Below are 20,806 nucleotides of genomic sequence, written 5' to 3' on the forward strand. Positions count from 1 at the left end.
GAGCAGCTTGTCTCAAAGGACACTGTACTAGATCCGAGCTTTTTAATACTAGGTCTGTACCCCAAAAATACGATGTTTAACAAATGCGAACGACTATTAATTGATATGTGTTTATTACAAGCTAAAAGACTGATTGCACTTTTCTGAAGAAAACAACAGGACCAAGTGTCACGCAATGGATCAGACAAATGCTAATGACGTTACCCCTGGAACGGATAACGTATTTACAAAAAGGGAAAGGCGAACTATTTGAAAATATATGGAGACCTTTCAAGACCTTTGTGGAGGGGGTGGACATGTCTCAAGAAGAAGAGGACACCTAAGGACAAAACTGATCAGAAAAGGACGATAAGAAACAGTAAAGTCTCTACATTGAACTATTATCTCTTGTACATTAAAAAAAAAAAGATGCATATATTTATTTAAAAGGGCGCATCTTGTTCTTGTGTGGGCTTATATGATGTGTATGTCAAAATAATTGAGAAATACAATAAAAAAATTGTTGGGAAAAACATGAACATCTCTATATTTTGTTCACTTGTTCATCTTCAAAGTGGTGAACACAAGACCAAACCACCCAGTGGCTGTTTGTCCCCTTTGACTGTGACTTGTGGGGGCTCAGTGTCAGTGTTCATCCACAGCACATTCTGGAGCACTTCAGGAGCTGGAGATCAATTCCCGACGCTCCAGTTGACTAATAACCTCCATAACCACCGGGTCAAATGCCTTAAACAATACACGGTAACTGTTCTTTTCTGTGTTTTCACCTGGTCGCAGCAAACTCACCCACTGCTTCTGATAGTCCGTAGACACGTTGACTGTAAGCATCTGTCTTATCCCAGATAAAAGTGTAGGACAAATTGGGCTGAGCAGGGAACCATTTCTGAAAGAGGCGACCTACCACCGCTACCATCAGGTGAACCTGGATAAAACAAAAACATTTTTTTTTTACATTTCAATGGGTTCAGTTCATGGAGGCGATGATCCTGAATATGAAGTTGTTGGTTCAATGGGAGGTGCAGCATCGTGCCATCGTACTTTCATCAGGTTAAATGGGATTGACGATTGGGTCATAGAGACTTTGAGGACCGGTTTGTATCCTGCAGCTCTGGAGCTTAAGTAGACCAGGTTTAGATCACTGCCAGGGATTGACGTTTCTTCTTGTAAAACCTGTTCAGGAAAAACAACAGAAATCACATCCGAGTTACTTTGTACTTTCACACTTTTGTATTGTACTACTTAATTTACCTCACAAAGAAATACACGGGTGTGCAAAGAGAAGCACATGACAACAAAACGGAAGCTGTTAGGTACGAGGTGGAGGAAAATGATGTCCAAATGAATCAGAAACCCACGACGCACATGCTGAGTCATGATAGCTTCTCAGTTTTAGTTTCTTCTGTATGTTTTAGACTCAAGTTACTTCTGCAAACTATGTACTGTTATAACCATTCACATATTCTTTTTAAATTATTTAGAATCATACATTAGGATCATCTAAATTAATTTAAATCTACTCGGCATACTTGATCTATTTTTGTCTTCTTAAGCGCCTTTAAACCTTTAGCTACTGTTTTGCTAATTTAGGTTTTTATCTAAGATTTAGCAAAAGTTAGATTTTACCTATGTTCTCCTAGTTTTAACTCTTAGCTACATGTTTGCTTATTTTAGCTTTTAGAAACAGTTATACACCTTTCAGCTTTAAGGCACTGTGTGCTGTTTGGTTGCTTTCGTCTTTTATTCTGCTTAACTTTAGCTAACAATTCTTTCTTCAACAGATTTCAGTCACGTTAATTAGTGCCCAGAATTCACTCTGTGTTTACCCACAAAAATACATTTGGTTTTAGTTAAAATTAAATTTAAAAACATAGGCTAGCTTTAATATTTGTGTAAATCTATGCAACAAAATGTTCAAAATGAAACAGTCAGTATGGTTAAATTTAGGGGGGGGGGGTAATTTTTCTTTGATAAAGAAATTCATATTGCTCTTTTTATGATTTTCTTTTTATAATAAAACAATCTAGTTATGTTCATGGTTGTTGCTATCAGTTCACCTTTTTATTTATTTAATTCATTTACAGTTTAAAATAAATATGTCACATGTTAACATAAACAAAAGTTCTGAATGAAAATGAGTAGTTTGAAGAAAAAAATCTTATATAGTCTACCCCTTTTCCCAAAAGTCAATGTACGGCACCACAAGCAACCAAGTTTCAATCAACATCCATACAGACACATCTTTGAACACAAAACAGGCCCTGTGTATATGTAAAGAAAACAAAAGAACTAACTAAAATCTATGTTATGCTACAGCCCTCTGAATCAATATACTTCATTGTGCCTTGAAAGAAAATTATATTTTATTATTTTCTTAAAAGTTAAAATAGATCTACTCTCTTTGGTTTCTTTAGACAGACTTTTCCACAGATTTGTTCCATAAAGAGAAATACAACGATCCATTTGTTTAGTTCTGACTTGTTTTGTTTTGTTTTTTAATCTCTGATCCTCTCAAATTATAAATGCCGTCTCTTTTAATAAATTGTTTTGCAAACGCATTATTAACATATTGTTATGTATTTTAAACATAACTTGCAGAATATAATAGTCCACCAAGTCGTGAAATTTAATTAATTTTAAGTTACAGAACATTGAATTTGTTGGATTTTCCACTTATAATTCTAACAGCTCTTTTTTGCAGAATAAAAATAGAGTTTGTATACGAGCTACAGGCATTCCCCCAAACTTCTACACAATAGGTCAAATAGGGAACGATGAGTGAATTGTATGACATCAACAATGCTTCATCATTTAGTGAGTCTTTCACTTTATATAATAATGCAATTATCCTTGATATTTTTAACTTTAAATTATTGATATTATTATTATTTACATTCAACCATGTTTTTATGCTACTCAAATCATTTTTAACTACCTCCAACACATTTGTCAAATTTTCACCAGAATAGAAAAAAGTGGTGTCATCTGCAAAGAGAATACTTTGAAGATGTCTAGGTACGTGAACTAGATCATTGATGTATAAAATAAAATGTTTTGGTCCAATAACTGACCCCTGGGGTACTCCACAGTTTATAGAATGTAAGTCAGATCTGACATTGTTTATCTCTACAAACTGTTTTCTGTTTTCTAAATACCTGGAGACCCATTTGTGTGCAAGACCTCTAATACCACATTTACTTAACTTATCTAGCAGTATATTGTGATTAATGGTATGAAAAGCTTTTTTTAAGCTTACAAATATATTTACAAAATAATGTTTTTTGTCTATACCGACAGATATTTCCTCAAGCATATCAGCCAAGGCTATTGAAGTGGAATGACTTTTACAAAACCCATACTCATTACTACATAAAATATTATGTTTATTGATAAATTTATCTAATCTGGCAACAAATAATTTTTCTAAAATTTTTGAAAACTGAGGAAGTAAAAATATAGGTCGATAATTTGAAAAAGAATGTTGGTTACTATTTTTATTAAGTGGAATAACATTGGCTACTTTCATATTTTCAGGAAATCTCCCAGTAGAAAAAGACAAATTACAAATATATGTGAATGGGTCAGTTACCAGATGAATTATTAATTTCACTAATCTCATGTCCATATCTACATTATCAGTTGATCCCTTATTTGTAAAGGATTTAACAGTATGAATTACTTATTCTCTTTCTATTTTAAAAAGAAACATGCTATTGACATTATTCTTAATATTTTTGTAATCAAACTTCGTTTTGGAGATGTTTGCTGCAAGGCTTGCACCGACATTTGCAAAAAAAGTGAATTCATCTACTATTTTCTTTTTATCTGAAATTTTGGAGCTATCTTTAACAAAATAATTTAGAAAACATGTTTGTCTTTCCCCTCCCTGGGCTGCCACCTTACCGTGGTGGAGGGGTTTGAGTGTCCCAATGATCCTAGGAGCTACGCTGTCAGGGGCTTCATGCCCCTAATAGGGTCACCAAGGCAGACAGGTCAAAGGTGAGGGACCAGACAAAGTGAAGCCCAGAGACTCCATATGATGAAAAAATGACCAGACGTGGGTCACCGGGGCCCCACTCTGGAGCCAGGCCTGGAGGTGGGGCATGCTGGCGAGCGCCTGGTGGCCAGGCCATTACCCATGGAGCCCGGCCGGGCACAGCATGAAGGGGAGACATGGTCCCCCTTCCCATGGGCTCACCACCTGTGGTAGGGGCCAAAGGGGTCGGGTGCAATGTGGGATGGGTGGTGGCCAAGGGTGGGGACCTTGGTGGTCTGATCCTTGGCTACAGAAGCTGGCTATTGGGACGTGGAATGTCACCTCTTTGGAGGGGAAGGAGCCTGAGCTTGTGTGTGAGGTTGAGAGGTTCTGGCTAGAAATAGTCGGACTCACCTTGACACATGGCTCTGGAACCAGTTTCCTTGAGAGGGGTTGGACACTCTTCCACTCTGGAGTTGCCCCTGGTGAGAGGCGCTGAACAGGAGTGGGCATACTTGTAACCCCCCATCTTAGTGCCTGCATGTTGGGGTTCACCCCGGTGAATGAGAGGGTAGCCTCCCTCCGCCTACGTGTGGGGGGGATGGGTCCTGACTGATGTTTGTGCTTATGCGTCAAACAGCATCTCAGATTACCCAACCTTTTTAGAGCCCTTGGAAGGGGTACTTAAGAGTGCGCCTCCTGAGGACTCTCCTGGGATCCCTTGTTCTGCTGGGGACTTCAACGCTCACGTGGGAAATGACAGTGAGACCTGGAGGGGTGCGGTTGGGAGGAACGGCCCACCTGATCTGAACCTGAGTGGTATTCTGTTATTGGAATTCTGTGTTCGTCATGGATTGCCCATAACAAACACCATGTTCAAGCATAAGGATGTCCATATGTGCTCTTGGCATCAGGACTCCCTTGGCCACAGTTCAATGATCGACTTTGTTGTCATCTCATCTGATCTGCAGCCGCATATCTTGGACACTCGAGTGAAGAGAGGGGCAGAGCTGTCCACTGACCACTACCTGGTGGAGAGTTGGCTCCGATGGTGGGGGAGGATTCTGGTCAGACCTGGCAGACCAAAACCTATTGTGAGGGTCTGCTGAGAACGTCTGGCAGAGTCTCCTGTGAGATGGAGCTTTAACTTCCACCTCTGGGAGAGCTTCGAACACGTTCCGGGGGAGGTGGGGGACATTAAGTTCGAGAGGCCATGCTGCGCACCTCTATTGTCGAGGTGGCTTATCGGAGCTGTGGCAGCAATGTTGTCAGTGCATGTTGCGGCGGTAACCCTAGAACCCGGTGGTGGACACTGGCAGTGAGGGATGCTGTCACGCTGAAGAAGGAGTCCTATCGGGCCTTTTTGGCCTGTGGGACCCTGGAAGCAGCTAATGGGTACTGGCAGTCCAAGCGACATGCGGCTCGGGTGGTTGCTGAGGCAAAAACTTGGGTGTGGGAGGAGTTCGGAGAGACCATGGAGAATGACTTCCTTATGGCTTCTAGGCGATTCTGGTCCACCATCCGGCATCTCGGGCGGGAGGTGTGTGTGTGTTTGGGGGGGGGGGGGGGGGAGCGGTACACCACCAACACTATTTATATCAGAGGTGGTGTGCCGCTGACCTCAACTCGGGATGTCATGGGTCGGTGGGCATAATACTTTGAAGACCTCCTCAATCCCACCGGCACATCTTCCACTGAGGAAGCAGAGCCTGCGGACTTTGGGACGGGCTCTCCAATCTCTGGTGCTGAGGTCACAAAGGTGATTAAAAAGCTCCTCGGTGGCAGGGCCCCAGGGGTGGATGAGATTTGCCCAAAGTTCCTTAAGGCTCTGGATGTTGTTGGGTTGTGTGTGTTGACTTACACGACTTTGCAATATTGCGTGGACATCGTGTGCATTTCCCCTGGATTGGCAGACTGGGGTGGTGGTCCCCCTATTCAAAAAGGGGAACCGTAGAGTGTGTTCCAATTACAGGGGGATCACGCTCTTAAGCCTCCCTAGTAATGTCTATTCGGGAGGTCTGGAGACAAGGGTCCGTCGAATAGTTGAACCACGGATTCAGGAGGAGCAGTGCAGTTTTCATCCTGGTTGTACAACACTGGACCAGCTCTACACCCTCAGCAGGGTCCTGGAGGGTGCGTGAGAGTTTGTCCAACCTGTCTACATGTGCTTTGTGGACTTGGAGAAGGCATTGGACCGCGTACCTCGGGGAGCCCTGTGGGGGTACTCCAGGAGTATGGGGTACGAGGCCCTTTGATACGGGCTGTTAGGTCTCTGTATGACTGGTGTCAGAGCTTGGTCTGCATTGCCGGCAGTAAGTTGGGCTCGTTCCCATTGAGAGTTGGACTCCACCTAGGTTGCCCTTTGTCACGATTCTGTTCATAACTTTTTTGGACAGAATTTCTAGATGCAGCCAAGGTGTTGAGGAGATCTGTTTTGCTGGCCTTAGGATCGCTTCTATGTTTTTTGCCGATGATGTGGTCTTATTGGCCAAATCTGAGGCCATGGTCTTGAGCCAGAAAAGGGTAGAGTGCCCTCTCTGGGTAGGGGAGGAGGTCCTGCCCCTAGTGAAGGATTTTAAGTATCTTGGGATATTGTTAACGAATGAGGGGAAAAATAGAGTGTGAGCTCAGACAGGCGGATAGGTGCAACGTCAGCAGTGAAGTGGGCACTGTACCGGTCTGTCATGGTGAAGAGATATCTGAGTCAAAAGGCAAAGCTCTCAATTTATCGGTCGATCTACGTTCCTACCCTCATCTATGGTCATGAGCTTTGGTTTGTGGTGGAAAGAACGAGATCACATATACAGGTGGTCGAAATGAGTTTTCTCCGCAGGGTGTCTGGGCTCTTCCTTAGAGATAGGGTGAGAAGCTCAATCATCCGGGAGGGACTCAAGAGTAGAGCCGCTGCTTCTCCACATCGAGAGGAGCCAGTTGAGGTGGCTCGGGCATCTGGTTAGGATGCCTCCTGGGCACCTCCCTGGTGAGGTGTTCCGGGTATGTCCCACTGGGAGGAGACCCAGAGGAAGACTCAGGACACTCTGGAGGGACTATGTTTCTCGGCTGGCCTGGGAACGCCTTGGGATTCCCCCGGAGGAGCTGGACCAAGTGGCTGGGGAGAGGGAAGTCTGGGCCTCCCTACTTAGGCTGCAATCCCCCGCAATCCGACCCCGGATAAGTGGAAGAAAATGAATGGATGGGTGGATGGTTTGTCTTTTATCATTTTTTATCACATTGTTTATTATACCCCACTAAGCCTTGGTGATTTTTCTATTTTTACTCAGTAACTGACTGTAATAGTCTTTTTTACGTTTTCTTAAAACCCATACTAACTTGTTTTTTATATTTCTATTTCTCTTCACTTATAATAGATATGATAAACCCACATATTAGAAAAAGAACGCACACAAAAACCAAGATGGAAGGAATTATCTGAAAAGAAACAAGGCACTTGGACTGAAAAAAGGTAGTTAGACTGTCCTACTTTTACTCTTTTCATTAGCTGGGCATTTAGCATTCATTATAGATCCATTACATTCCCTTCAAGACTGCCCTTCTCTCTAATGGACTCGGTTCACCAAAAGCTATGAAGTTGTTTTCCTTTTGCCTTCCTTTAATCTGCACCCACATGCACCCGCAAACATACTTAAATCTAACGTTTTCTTGTGATGCATATAATTGCTCCCTTTAATGCAGCTATGCAAGAACAAACATTGCCCTGTGTCACATTAACAGTAATCATGGGTCACTAGTTGAAACTGTGAAAACAGAACATGTCATCATTCTTTTCTCTTGGTACTGGTTAACCCATTGTGACAAAAAAGAACCCCACTCAAGAACACAAACTGCCTCATATTAAGCTAACACTGTTCTCTACTGTTTGTCCTTCAGGGTTCTGTTCAGTATCTTAGCTGTTCCTAAGACTGCACTCTTCAGGACAGAGTTCTCTGAGGTTGTTTCTGGTATCTGTTGAAGACACCCTTCCACTTTAGGACCACCACTGAGGCCTTTACTCTCCACAACTTCTATGTCCTCCTTCAGCCCTCGTCTCCAGCTTCTTGTGCTCCTTTTCATTGAAGTTGCAATTGTTTAGGTTTGCTAGAACTATCAACCCTGCTTTCTTCTGTGGTTCCTACATAGATAAGGGGCTGTATGAGATACTGACAGTAAAGTGCTATGTGTTGTCATCACTGTACATTCCCACACAATGACAAAATTACTTGTATTTCTCTGCATTTAACCCATCACACTTGAGATACACCCAAGTGGAGCAGTGGGCAGCTCTGTAGGTGCCCAGGGATCAACTAGGGACTAGGTGTCTTGCTCAAGGACACCACGACATGTGAGCATGGCTGGGAGTTGAATCTGTGACATTCTGGTCCCAAGCCAGCTTTCCTATCTTTACACCACAGCTGCCCCAGGAGGGCAATCATGACAACCTTGAGCAAAAAACCTATGATTTCTCTGTATTATAGATATAAAACAAACATTTTAAAACAAATCAGTTTTCTTTTTCTTTTTTTTAAAGAAAAGCATTAACTTATAATTGTGATGCCTAAATATGGTTTAATATTGCTCAATATTGATTAGATTATAGGTATAATAGTGTTGAATCGTTCTTTTTAAATTTCAAAGCACATTTATAACGAGGGAGCTAGAGAGAACACAAGTGAAAATGCTTGCTTTTTCCTAAACTTACATTTTAAACCAATTTGTGATCAGGTTTTTATTTTACAATCTACTTATGAAATTTAAGATCAAAGTTGAAAATGTATTTGTTTACCAAGTACTGAGCATAATTTTTTTTTTTTAATTTAATTTAAATATACAGTTAAAACCACGTTTCCATTTATGGAAGGCAAATGTTTTATCTCCGTCTGACATTAAATCAGACTAAACATTTCCTGTTTTAGGTCGGTTAGCATTTCCAAAATATCTATTTGCTTAAGGCCTGAATATTGGGGAATAAACTTTTTAGATAATATTTCATTACTTTGAGCATGCATCAGGATATTTCATTACTTTCTTTCAAGTTACAAGTTTTCATGCATTTTCTCGGTATTTGGCAGCATTGTCTTCAAACTACGACTTCAAATGTTTTGTTTGTCTTTCTACAAGCTTCTCACAATGGTTTGTTGGAATTTTATCCCATTCCTCTGGACAGAACAGGTGGAATTGAGTCCAATTTGTAGGTTGCTTTGCTCAGATGCTTTTCAGGTCTGTCCACAAATGTTCCATGTGATTGGTATAAGAGATTTGTGATAGTCGCTCCAAAACATTGGCTTTATTATCCAAAAGCCACTTTGTAACTAATTTGGAAGTAGGCCTAGGATCATTGCGCATTTGAGTACTTTTTTGTCCAAGCTTTACATTCCTGGCTGATGTCTGGAGATGTTGCTTCAATATTTCTACACAATGTTCTTTCCTCATGATGCCATCTATTTTGTGAAATGCACCAGTCCCTTCTGCAGCAAAACCCCCCACAACATGATGCTGTACTTCACATTTATGTTGGTGTTCTCAAGTTTGGAAGCCTCGTCCTACTTACACCAAGTGTACCAATGGTTATTATGATTAATCACTGGGTGCATTCCTCCTGATGTACTCCAGGATCGTGGTTGTTTCAGCTTGTAAAGTGGCTCCGATGCTCACTAGTCCTCTGCCTCCCTTCTCTCTCCTAGTGCAGTCTCAGGATGCTAGATTTGGTGATAAATCCCTTCGTGCATTGTGAGGAGCTTTTGTACCTTGATGTCAGTGGCTTCTATCGTCTTCTTTGACCAGGCTATTGTATCAGTGGGATATCTGATGACTGGCACTGCATATGTGTTGACGGCTTCAACTTTGTTCTGGCCTCTTTAGGGCCTGCCTTACTCTCTGTAGATACTTGGTTGTGGCTGACCTTCTCATCATATTTACAGTTGCATGTGGGGTTTTCAAGATTCCGATGTTCTTGCTGTGTATTCTGGTGAGGTGGCTCAACGAGTAGATGTCTCAGCCCTTTTCGACACACAGCTTGTTGAATAGTCTATGGTTACCATCTAGATACGTTTAGAAGTGAGGCTCGAGGGCAAGAGCTTGGATTTATTATGATCTTACTTAGTAAACCAGTAGGTTTATGGCCACTATAAAGTATGCATCAAAACACTGAATATCCATGAGCAGTATCTTGTTTTGACTTACCTGAGTTTCAGGAATAATAGGCCCATTGTCATGTGACCCTCTGTAAAATGTAGACAGAGGAGAAGCCACAATGACCGGACTGGGTCTGATGAAACCACTGAGGTCGCAGCTTGGAATTTCATTCTCCTCCTGAAATGACCAAACAAAACAAGTCAGTCTGTTCTTCACTCAGTCACACACTTAGCATGTGGATAATGCAAACTAAACATAACATGAGAAATTTCATTTTCTGCAAAAATGAAATGTGTATGAGCACTGAATGGCTTTGCTGACATTTTTGCAGGATGAATTATTAAAGTCAAAACAAGCCAAATGCTAAAATCAGCAAAACTGAAGTGAAAAGCCAAATGTACAAAATTGTAGCCAAAAGGTAAAAGTAGCAAAACTGTAGCTGAATGGCTAAATTTAGCAAAACCTTAGCTAAACGTCAATATCAACAAATCAAAAGCTAAAAGCTAAATGCTAAAACAAAAAACAAAAGTACCAAAATGCTAAAAACTAATATATATAAATAAATATAAATATAAATATAAATATATATATATATATATATATATATAAATATAAATATATATATATAAATATATATATATATATATATATAAATATAAATATATATATATATATATATATATAATAACTTATTTGTGTTACTGCTGTAAATAAGTATTTGAACACCTGCCAATCAGAAACAATTCCGGCCCTCAAAGACCTGTTAGTCCTCCTCTATAACGTCCACCTCCACTCCACTTATTATTCTAAATTAGAAGCACCTGTTTGAGGTCGGTAGCTGCATGAAGACACCTGTCCACCCCACACAATCAGTAAGACTCCAACTACTAACATGGCTAAGACCAAAGAGCTGTCCAAAGACACCAGAGACAACATTGTAGACCTCCACAAGGCTGGAAAGATCTACGGGGCAACTGCCAAGCAGCTTGGTGAACAAAGATCAACTGTTGGAGCAATTATTAGAAAATGGAAGAAGCTAAACATGACTGTCAATCTCCCTCGGACTGGGGCTCCATGTAAGATCTCACCTGGTGGCGTATCAATGATCCTAAGAAAGGTAAGGAACCAGCCCAGAACTACACGGAGGAGCTGGTCCATGACCTGAAGAGAGCTGGCACCACTGTGGGTAATACACTAAGACGTCATAGTTTAAAATCATGCATGGGCCGGAAGGTTCCCCTGCTTAAATCAGCGCACGTCCAGGCCCGTCTTAAGTTTGTCCATGAACATTTGGATGATCCAAATGAGTCATGGGAGAAAGTTCTGTGGTCACATGAGACCAAAATAAAGTTTTTTGGTCTTAATTCCACTCGCCGTGTTTGGAGGACGAAGAATGATGAGTACCATCCCAAATACACCATCCCTACTGTGAAGCATGGGGGTGGAAGCATCATGCTTTGGGTGTGTTTTTCTGCACATGGGACAGGACGACTGCACTGTATTAAGGAGAGGATGACGGGGGCCATGTAGTGAGAGATTTTGGGGAACAACCTCCTTCCCTCAGAGCATTGAAGATGGGTCGTGGCTGGATCTTCCAACATGACAACGACCCAAAGCACACAGCCAGGAGAACCAAGGAGTGGCTCCGTGAGAAGCAGATCAAGGTTCTGGAGTGGCCTAGCCAGTCTCCAGACCTAAACCCTATAGAAAATCTTTGGAGGGAGCTCAAACTCTGTGTTTCTCAGTGACAGCCCAGAAACCTGGATGATCTAGAGAAGATCTGTGGAGGAACAGTCCAGAATCCTGCTGCAGTGAACCTGGTGACAAACTACAGGAAACCTTTGACCTCTGTCACTGCAAACAAAGATACTGTACCAAATATTAACTTTGATGTTCACAGGTGTTCAAATACTGATTTGCAGCAGTAACACACAAATAAATTATTAAAAAATCATACTTTGTGATTTCTGGATTATTATTATTTTTAATTAATGTCTCTCACAGTGAACATGCACCTAGGATGAAAATTTCAGACCCTCCATGATTTCTAAGTGGGAGAACTTGCAAAGATGCAGGATGTTCAAATACTTATTATCCTCACTGTAAAAGTTTAGCTAAAAGTATAAAATTACCAAAACAATATTTAAAATGTAAGATTACCAAAACATAAGCTTTTTTTCTTCTTTTGGCTGCTCCTTTTTTCAGGAGTTGCCACATTTTCAGATTTGACCTTTTATTTGTACGACAGATGCCCTTTCTAATGTAACCACCGCGCTACATCAGCCCACATGTGTGGAGCAGAGGGCTGCCATCTAGGGCAGCAGATGGTGGGGTTGCTCAGGGTCCAAGGTGGGGCAAGTGAGGTAAAAGAGGGTGGAGGCAGGTGTGGGTGATTCACCTTTCACACCCACAATTTGCTGTAATAGTCAAGGGATTCGAACCTGAGACCTCCCAAATCACAAACTCACCTTCTCTAATCTCTGCACCACCACTCCCACACCAAAACAGGAGCTAAAATTTAGCGAAAAGTTAAAATTGACAAAACTGTCTAAAACCTAAAATGACTTAAAACAGTATCTGACAGTTAAAATGCAGCAAAGCTGGAATTAAAAGCCAGAATGAGCAAAAGCTAAGTAAGCTAGCTAATCCAATTTAGCATAACTAAGTGGTAAATTTCTACCTAAAAGCTAAAAGGCGCACAAGAAGACTAAAAAAACAACAACAAAAAACACCAATGCTTGCAGGACAGTGGTTATGAAGGAATTTAGGAGAAAATATATTTTCTTTAGATTTTTGTAAATAAAATAAAATAATTTCAAAAATAAAAGTAAGAAATACTGAAAATCTTAGCATCCAGCTCGTACAGCGGGACGTTCTGGAATGTTTCAATTTAAATGTTAGAAAAACACAATACATTTGTGGAAGTAGTTGTGTTACGCAGTGGATCAGTTGGTAGAGCTGCTGCCTCTCAGCAAAAAGGTTGCTGGTTTAATTCCCAGCTGGAGACCTCTCTGGGTGGAGTTTGCATGTTCTCTCCATGTGTGAATTTTCTCCGTGTACTCTGGTTTCCTCCCACAGACCATGTTAGGCTGACTGGTAACTCTAAATTATCCCCAGGTGAAAGAGAGTGGATGGTTGTTTGTCTTGTTTGTCTCTATGTGTCCCTGTGATGGACTAGAGACCTGTCCAAGTGTCCCTGTGATGGACTGGAGACCTGTCCAGGTGTCCCTGTGATGGACTAGAGACCTGTCCAGGTGTCCCTGTGATGGACTGGAGACCTGTCCAGGTGTCCCTGTGATGGACTGGAGACATGTCCAGGTGTCCCTGTGATGGACTGGAGACATGTCCAGGTGTCCCTGTGATGGACTGGAGACATGTCCAGGTGTCCCTGTGATGGACTGGAGACATGTCCAGGTGTCCCTGTGATGGACTGGAGACATGTCCAGGTGTCCCTGTGATGGACTGGAGACATGTCCAGGTGTCCCTGTGATGGACTGGAGACATGTCCAGGTGTCCCTGTGATGGACTGGAGACATGTCCAGGTGTCCCTGTGATGGACTGGAGACATGTCCAGGTGTCCCTGTGATGGACTGGAGACATGTCCAGGTGTCCCTGTGATGGACTGGAGACATGTCCAGGTGTCCCCCGACTCTCGCACAGTGACTTAAGATTTGTTTTAGTTCATTAGAAGTTAGCGTAGAACGCTGTGGTTTTAAATGAATCACAAATCGGTTTTGTGATTCACCACTCACCTTCTTCATGACCAGAGTGTCCATCACGTAGAAGACGTTCCATGGGACCCATACGGTTCTGTACTGAGTGAGAAATGGAGCACGCTCAAAACTTAATGTTAACGATGCTCCTCCACTGGCCAGGAGATCAAACCTGCAATTATAGAACGTCAGTCAGGACAATTTTATTTCAAGTAATAAAAAACAACAGAAAGCTAGCTGAAGATTTCAATTATCCAACTGTAAAAAATGTAAAAAAAAAAAGATAACTTTTTGCTTCCACACTGGGTTCAAAATATATTTTTTCTGAGCAAAGATTTTGAGCTGAAGGACAAATCATTTTAAAAGGCTTTAACTAGAAAATTAAACAAATGTACTTGTATTCCAAAAAGCTCAAAACCTACAAACCATCAGAAAGAGACAAGAAAATCTTGTTCTGAAACCAACAAAGTCCATGCTCAAAAATCCAGGTACACAATCCAACAATTTTCAGTCAGGTCATCTGGACAGTTTCTTTTTTTATGTTGAAACATTTCACCTTCCATCCAGAAGGCTTCATCAGCCAAGGAATCACACAACTCAAAACTGATTCTTCCCCCAACAGCTTACTACAAAGTGGACTGTCGACGAGGAAGAGGGCCGGCACCGGAGGAGGGGGCGTGCCAAAGAGACCAACTTAGCACCAACATAACTGGTTTGTTCCACTTTGGAGTAAGCTGTTGGGGGAAGAATCCGTTTTGTGTTGTGTGTTTTATTGACTGATGAAGCCTTCTGGATGGAAGGTGAAACATTTCAGGACAAAAAAAGAAACTGTCCAGATGACCTGACTGAAAATTGTTGGTTTGTTCTAAAATAGTCACGTAAATATAAAACTGCATAAAATGTCAACTCCAAAGTAATGAGCTGGCTGAGAAACAATCTGTTTTATTTTTTTAATTAATAGTAAATGTCAAGAATAGCCATTCTGGTTCCCCTGCTGCCTCACATAGAGCTGTCTTACAGACACATACAGGGAGACACAGACTGCTCCAGCACAACACACAAAACTGAAAGCCCCAAATTATCTTTGGTATTTCATTAATTTAATTCACATAAACATGTTCAACTTTTCAGAGTAATTACAGCTTTAAATACATTTTCTTATTGGAGTTTCCTTTTTTCTGCTGTGTTTTATGTGAGGCTTATTTGATGGTATTTAACAGAAAATGCAAAACTATTCTATTTCACCCATGTTTATCAAATAACGTAGAATGATCCATGGCTTGCTTGCCTGTAATGGTGTAACATGAACTTGGTTCTGTGTTTTAGGGTCGACTGCTGCACTTTGGAGTGGTTTTGTGGCGAGAAACTAAATCAATGAGAAATTTTCTTCAGCGCTGTCTCTGGGCAGATTTCTTTCTTTCTGTGTACACATTCAGTTTCTGATGATTGCAACAGATGAAAATATAAATCCAGATAGTTTGATCAACCAATCAGATTTGTAGTTGGGCTGATATCTCTGCTTTCTGGAGTCAATAGGTAAGTTTGATCTGTTTGTCTCAAGAGAAAAAAAAATCTTTTAACAAAATAGTACATTCAGCTCGTGTGGTTTCTATGAGAGATCAGTATTTCAGGAGAACTTGTCATCTAATCAATCATGTAAGTGGTGAAACAGTTGAGTGTTCTCCCTTATGATACCAAGGCAGATGGAGGTGGTGGGTTTCTGTTTGGCTTCCTTCAGATATTTACAGCTTCAGTCATCACTTTGAAGTACTAGTACCAGTGTACCTAAATTATTTCTGTATAATACTTTGTAAATCTTTGACTGAACTAGGGTTGAGTATCGAACTTCGGTTCTTTTATAGTGCTGACCGAACTGCTTCGGTCGGTGTATGGATCAAAAAATACCTCGTCTTTCGGTGTAAAGTTCTGGTGATTGGCTGTAACGTTACATGCGGCTTCAACCGCGTGTAAAGTTACAGCCAACGCCAGTGCAGCAACTTGCAGCGCAGGAAAAACACATACGTGGTTAGCCCACAGACGGGGTTCAAGCGGTTTCTAAGGCAAGCCTTAATATGCAGCGCCTGACCGTGCACGGACTTTCAGAGCGTAAAGTTGCTCCATGTTTGACTGGAAGAAGAGCGGAGTGCAGCCATCTCAGCATTTAAGTCAGCCTGTGGGTGTTACAGAGCCTGAACGGCCTGATTCAACATCTCTGCGTCCGGACTCTGCTTCACTCTGAGGACGGAGCTGTGTCTGGGATTTCAGCTGGCAAGTTTACGTTTGTTAACGTTACTGCAACTTAATACGTGCATCGCTGAGAGTTAAACTAGGATCCATGTAACGCTAACTTTAAGATATTAGTGTGTAGCTTTATGCAATGTAGCTAGCTAAAATCAGAAGCTAACTAAAGGTTGACAGTAACAGATAAAGCTTGTAAACATGTGCTCATCCATCGGGGCAGCTGGTTAAACAGTTCACCTGATGTTCACTGTTTATGTTCAAGTTCTCCTCGCAGGAGCCTCTGACCCTGATGTGAGGAGGACAAAAGAAAAGTGAGGTGGGGGCCACAGGACAATTACAAACTTTGTTAAGTTTGCTGCCTTTTCTACAGTGGAGGCTGCATGGTGGAGGTAAGTAAACTGTAAAGGATTTTGTTGACCAGTTAAACATTTATCTCTCAGCCTAGATAATGTTTTTTGATCAATAATAACACAACCATGTTAATGTTGATGTTTTTTTGTTCTAATGTCAATTAGGGAGATGATAAGAGTCATAAACCCCAGAGAACCACAGAGAAGATTCAGGAAGAGACACAGAGGTACAGAAGTCTGCATCAACCCTAACCTCAGTGAATCCAGTGACCTGCTGGTGGGATGTGAGGGACAATATGTCAGTGCTGTCAAACTGACAACCAGGTATCTGTGTGTGCAACAATCATCATCTACAGCCTCGGAGTGAACACTTCCTACTGCTGGAGACACCATCAGCCAGGAGCGGCTTGTTTGTGTCCAGAGAAAGCAGACATGCTGTTTCTGAAGAAAAACTGTTAAGTGAAAAGGTCCTCAGTGTGTAGCAGTGACCATTAGACACTGACGTGTCACTGGTTGTTTGAAACTGGTCTTTTGAACTGGACATTATTTGTTTATTTTAATGTAAGAAAATCAATCAACCTTTATTTATACAGGTAAATCCCATTGAGCCTCGAGGACTCATTTACAAGAGAGACCTGATAAAACTGCTTGGAATGAAAAAATACCAAAGTAAAAAAAATAAAACTAAATATTTGTACTGTAATGTGTAACATTATTTTCTTCTTGTTAATTATAAAATTAGTACAGAAAAAAGTACAGTTCAGGAACCAATACCGAAGTGAAAGTACCGGTACCGATACTGAATTTATTTAAAGGTACCCAGCCCTAGACGGAACCAGTGCTGTTTTGTGTTTTATCTTAAGGTCCAAGCATCAAAGTTTTTTTTAAATGCAAATCCTGTCAAACTCTGTCTTTATTTATTTCAAACTTTATCTATTTATGGCTATTTCTCAGTGTAATCCTGAAATATTATGATAAAGTGCTCTGCTTTAGAATATTTATAATAATTGTAAATGGGCTGTATATGCACAGAGTGTCTTTCTATCTTATCAAGACACTCAAAGCTCTTTACAACAATCTGTGTCCTCATTTACCCATTCATACAGCACTCTACTAGATCTATACAAAGAATAATCAGAGCTTTATCACATTCACACGCACCGATGGGACACACATCAGAGGCAATGAGGGGTTCAGTGTCTTGCCCAAGGACACTTCAACATGTAACTGCTGGTGGAATCGAACCCCCAACTCTCCCATTGGAGAACGACTGCTCTAACCACTCAGCCAACGCTACCCCCAAATTATGCAGACTTTTTCATAATTTCAATCTGAAGGGTCCATACTCTGCAGGTGCTTCTTTGGCTTGATTTCACAACTTAATGTGTGGTTAGGGCCAAAGATTAAGGTTAGGGTGAAGATTAAGGTGAGCTCAGGTCAAAATGGTTCTGAACAGAAATGTAAAATAGACAACATTTAAAGCAATACAGAAATAAAGGAAGATGAGTACACACATGCCATCAGTGCGCGTTATGGTGTATCCGTGGTCAGGATAGTGAACAAACGTCACGTTAACTCCAATCAGCGGGGTCCCATCAGAAGTCAGCACCTGGCCTCGGATTACTGACACCAAACTGGAAAGATAGACACATGAGACTGTTCATTGTTTTGTTTAAAGGTGTATTATGTCCAAAATCTGTTATTCTGCCTTTAAGAGTTATTATCAAACTGAGCCACAGAGGGCATAAAGCGTTGTATCTGCACCAGACGTAGCACAGATATAGATATTTATACAAAGACAATGTCTAAGCAAAACAGTCTTCTCTCTTCCAGGACCCGGGGACACCTCGAGAGACTGACTAGTGTGACCCTTTAATAACTGGAACACACTGTGTGGCCTCCCTTTGCTAAAATGGGGAGCACGACAGCAGTCTGCCAATCCACAGACTTCTTCCAGCCCTCCATGCGACACTGAGGAGACAACTATCTGACAGCCTCACACCATCCACAACCTCCACCCTTTCAGGTTGAACTTGTCCACTCCTGGTGCCCTGCCACCAGGGAGCTCTTTGACCTCAGCGACCTCTGCCAGGGATGGAGCAGCAGATGGACTGATGGATCAGGACCTCATCCTAAGTAATGAGGACATCTTCTGTCTGTTGAGGTCAACAAGGAGCTGTGTCAAAAGGCAAAGCTCTCACCCTCACCTATGGTATGAATCATGCCTAAAAGTACAACCTAGAGATCAGTGGCTGAAATGAGCTTCCATTGTGGGGTTGTCCTGCTCAGCCTTAAGAGATAAACGAGGAGCTCCACCATTTGTAGGGGGCTTGAAGAGAAGCTCCACCTCATCATCTAAAGAGGTGTTTCAGACATCTGATTAGAATGCCTCCTGGGTGTCTCCCTCTGGGCACATTCCACTGCGAGAAGATCAAAAGGATTGTGGCTGAGAAGAAACATGTCCGAGTGTCCCTCTCGAACATGTTGTCCTCGTGACCCAGACACAGATAAGGGAAGAGATGGATGGAGACATCATGCACAACAAATTTTTATTTATTTAATTATTCATTTGTTTTTTATTGATTTTCTTTTTTTTTAATGATCAAAGAAGTTTTGATATCAATCCTGGGTTAATTCTTTTAGTAAGATTAGCAGATTTATTTCTGATTACCTTTTATTAAATGGACTCACTCCAGTGCTGACATGAGTAGATTCAGGTCCAACTAGGAAGTGAATGCGCTGATGGAAAGATCTGGCAGCCTAAGAACAACAAGGAACAAGACCAGAAAAACAAACAGTGCTTCTGCCACAGTGAAAGTAAAACTTCTTGGACTCTTCTTGATTGATGTTTTTTCTTACCTGCTGAGGAGCCAGAGAAGACAGAGACTGGCTGAGCACCTCAGCCGGGTCTGGTGAGCCTTTGCAGTACATCTGGTTTTGACAGGAGACTTGCAGACAACAGTCTGGGTCCATACAGTCAGCCAAACTGTCTGAAAAACATCCACAAAAAGTTCTACTGACAACCGAGCTGGCAGGCTGAAGACAGAAGGGCCATCTTTGTTAAAAGCAGATAAAAAGGTGATGAGGACTGGAAACAAAACAACGATTGATGAGTAAATGGAAAATCAAGCAATGGATTCACTGTAAATAAATCAAATACTTTTCTTTGAACATCAGAAAGTATAAAAACAAGAGCCCAACATGATGGCTGATTACACAGAAATGTTATTATTTTTGTATTAAAAACTGTTTAAATGTTTTAATAGAGCCAAACAAGTCCGGCATATTATGTTTTATAAAATCACATGTTTAATGAATAAAAGCTGATTTCTGTGTAAAAACTTGTGTGAATAAAGTAAACCTCACGATCTAAAAGCCAAGATTCAATAATACTTTAAAGTGCATCCAGAGACACATAAAACATATTGAAGGATGGATTATTGATAAATGAAAACAGACATGTGGAGATAAAACAACCCCCGGCTCTTGCACTTTTTCATTTTCTGACGAGAAAAAAAGCTTCAGAGGAATGAATCAGGTGTTGGCGAGAAAGATAAGAACAGATTTAAAGGCAGGAGGGAGAGATGGACGACTGCTGTGTAAATACTGAGCAGCAGGTACACAAACCCATGAAAAGATGGAAGAGATTAGAGTGGAGGAGGAAGAAAAAGAAAAGGAAGAATAAAGCAGAAGTGAAGAGATTGAGATAGAGTGAGGCATGCTGGGTAATAAAATCTCACTGACCAGTAGTCTAGTTAAAAACATTTGGTGACCAGACTTTTAATTAACACATGGACAAAGTGACATTTGGACTTTCTTCTGTTTCTATTTATCTTTGGACCCAGTAGATGAAAATAGAACAATCATTGATGGAATGCACATTGCCCGCTGACTTGCATAGCAAAGGTTTCAACAAAGATCTTGTGTGATCTATTGGCACCGAGTATGTGACGTTAAAGATAAAGCTACTATCACACTAATTTTAGATCAAAATCAGTAAAACTGAGTGATAGCCATTAATAATAATTAACCCTAAACCTAACCATTACCAGTACATAACAAACCCTAAACCTAACCATTACAGTACATAACAAACCCTAAACCTAACCATTACCAGTACATACTTAACCCTGAACCTAACTATTACCAGTACATACCTAAACCTAACCATTACCAGTACATACCTAACCATTACCAGTACATACCTAATCATTACCAGTACATACCTAACCATTACCAGTACATACCTAACCCTAAACCTAACCATTACCAGTACATACCTAACCCTAAACCTAACCATTACCAGTACATACCTAACCCTAAACCTAACCATTACCAGTACATACCTAACCTTAAACCTAACCATTACCAGTACATACCTAACCCTAAACCTAACCATT

At 41.1% G+C, this 20,806-nt stretch overlaps 1 protein-coding gene across 1 annotated transcript; it reads right to left on the minus strand.

Moving 5' to 3' along the window:
* Nucleotides 1-200: 200 nt before the first annotated feature.
* Nucleotides 201-17,990, minus strand: LOC119422542 (teneurin-3-like). Its single transcript, XM_037689918.1, has 5 exons — nucleotides 17,921-17,990; nucleotides 13,855-13,987; nucleotides 10,151-10,279; nucleotides 1,039-1,170; nucleotides 201-206 (listed from the first exon to the last, which is right to left on the minus strand). Coding segments are annotated over exons 1-5 (402 nt in total). The 5' UTR covers nucleotides 17,923-17,990.
* Between the last annotated feature and the right edge of the window lie 2,816 nt (nucleotides 17,991-20,806).

Source organism: Nematolebias whitei, chromosome 16, assembly GCF_014905685.2.
Source record: "Nematolebias whitei isolate Nwh7 chromosome 16, NemWhi1, whole genome shotgun sequence".
Taxonomy (NCBI): Eukaryota; Metazoa; Chordata; class Actinopteri; order Cyprinodontiformes; family Rivulidae; genus Nematolebias; species Nematolebias whitei.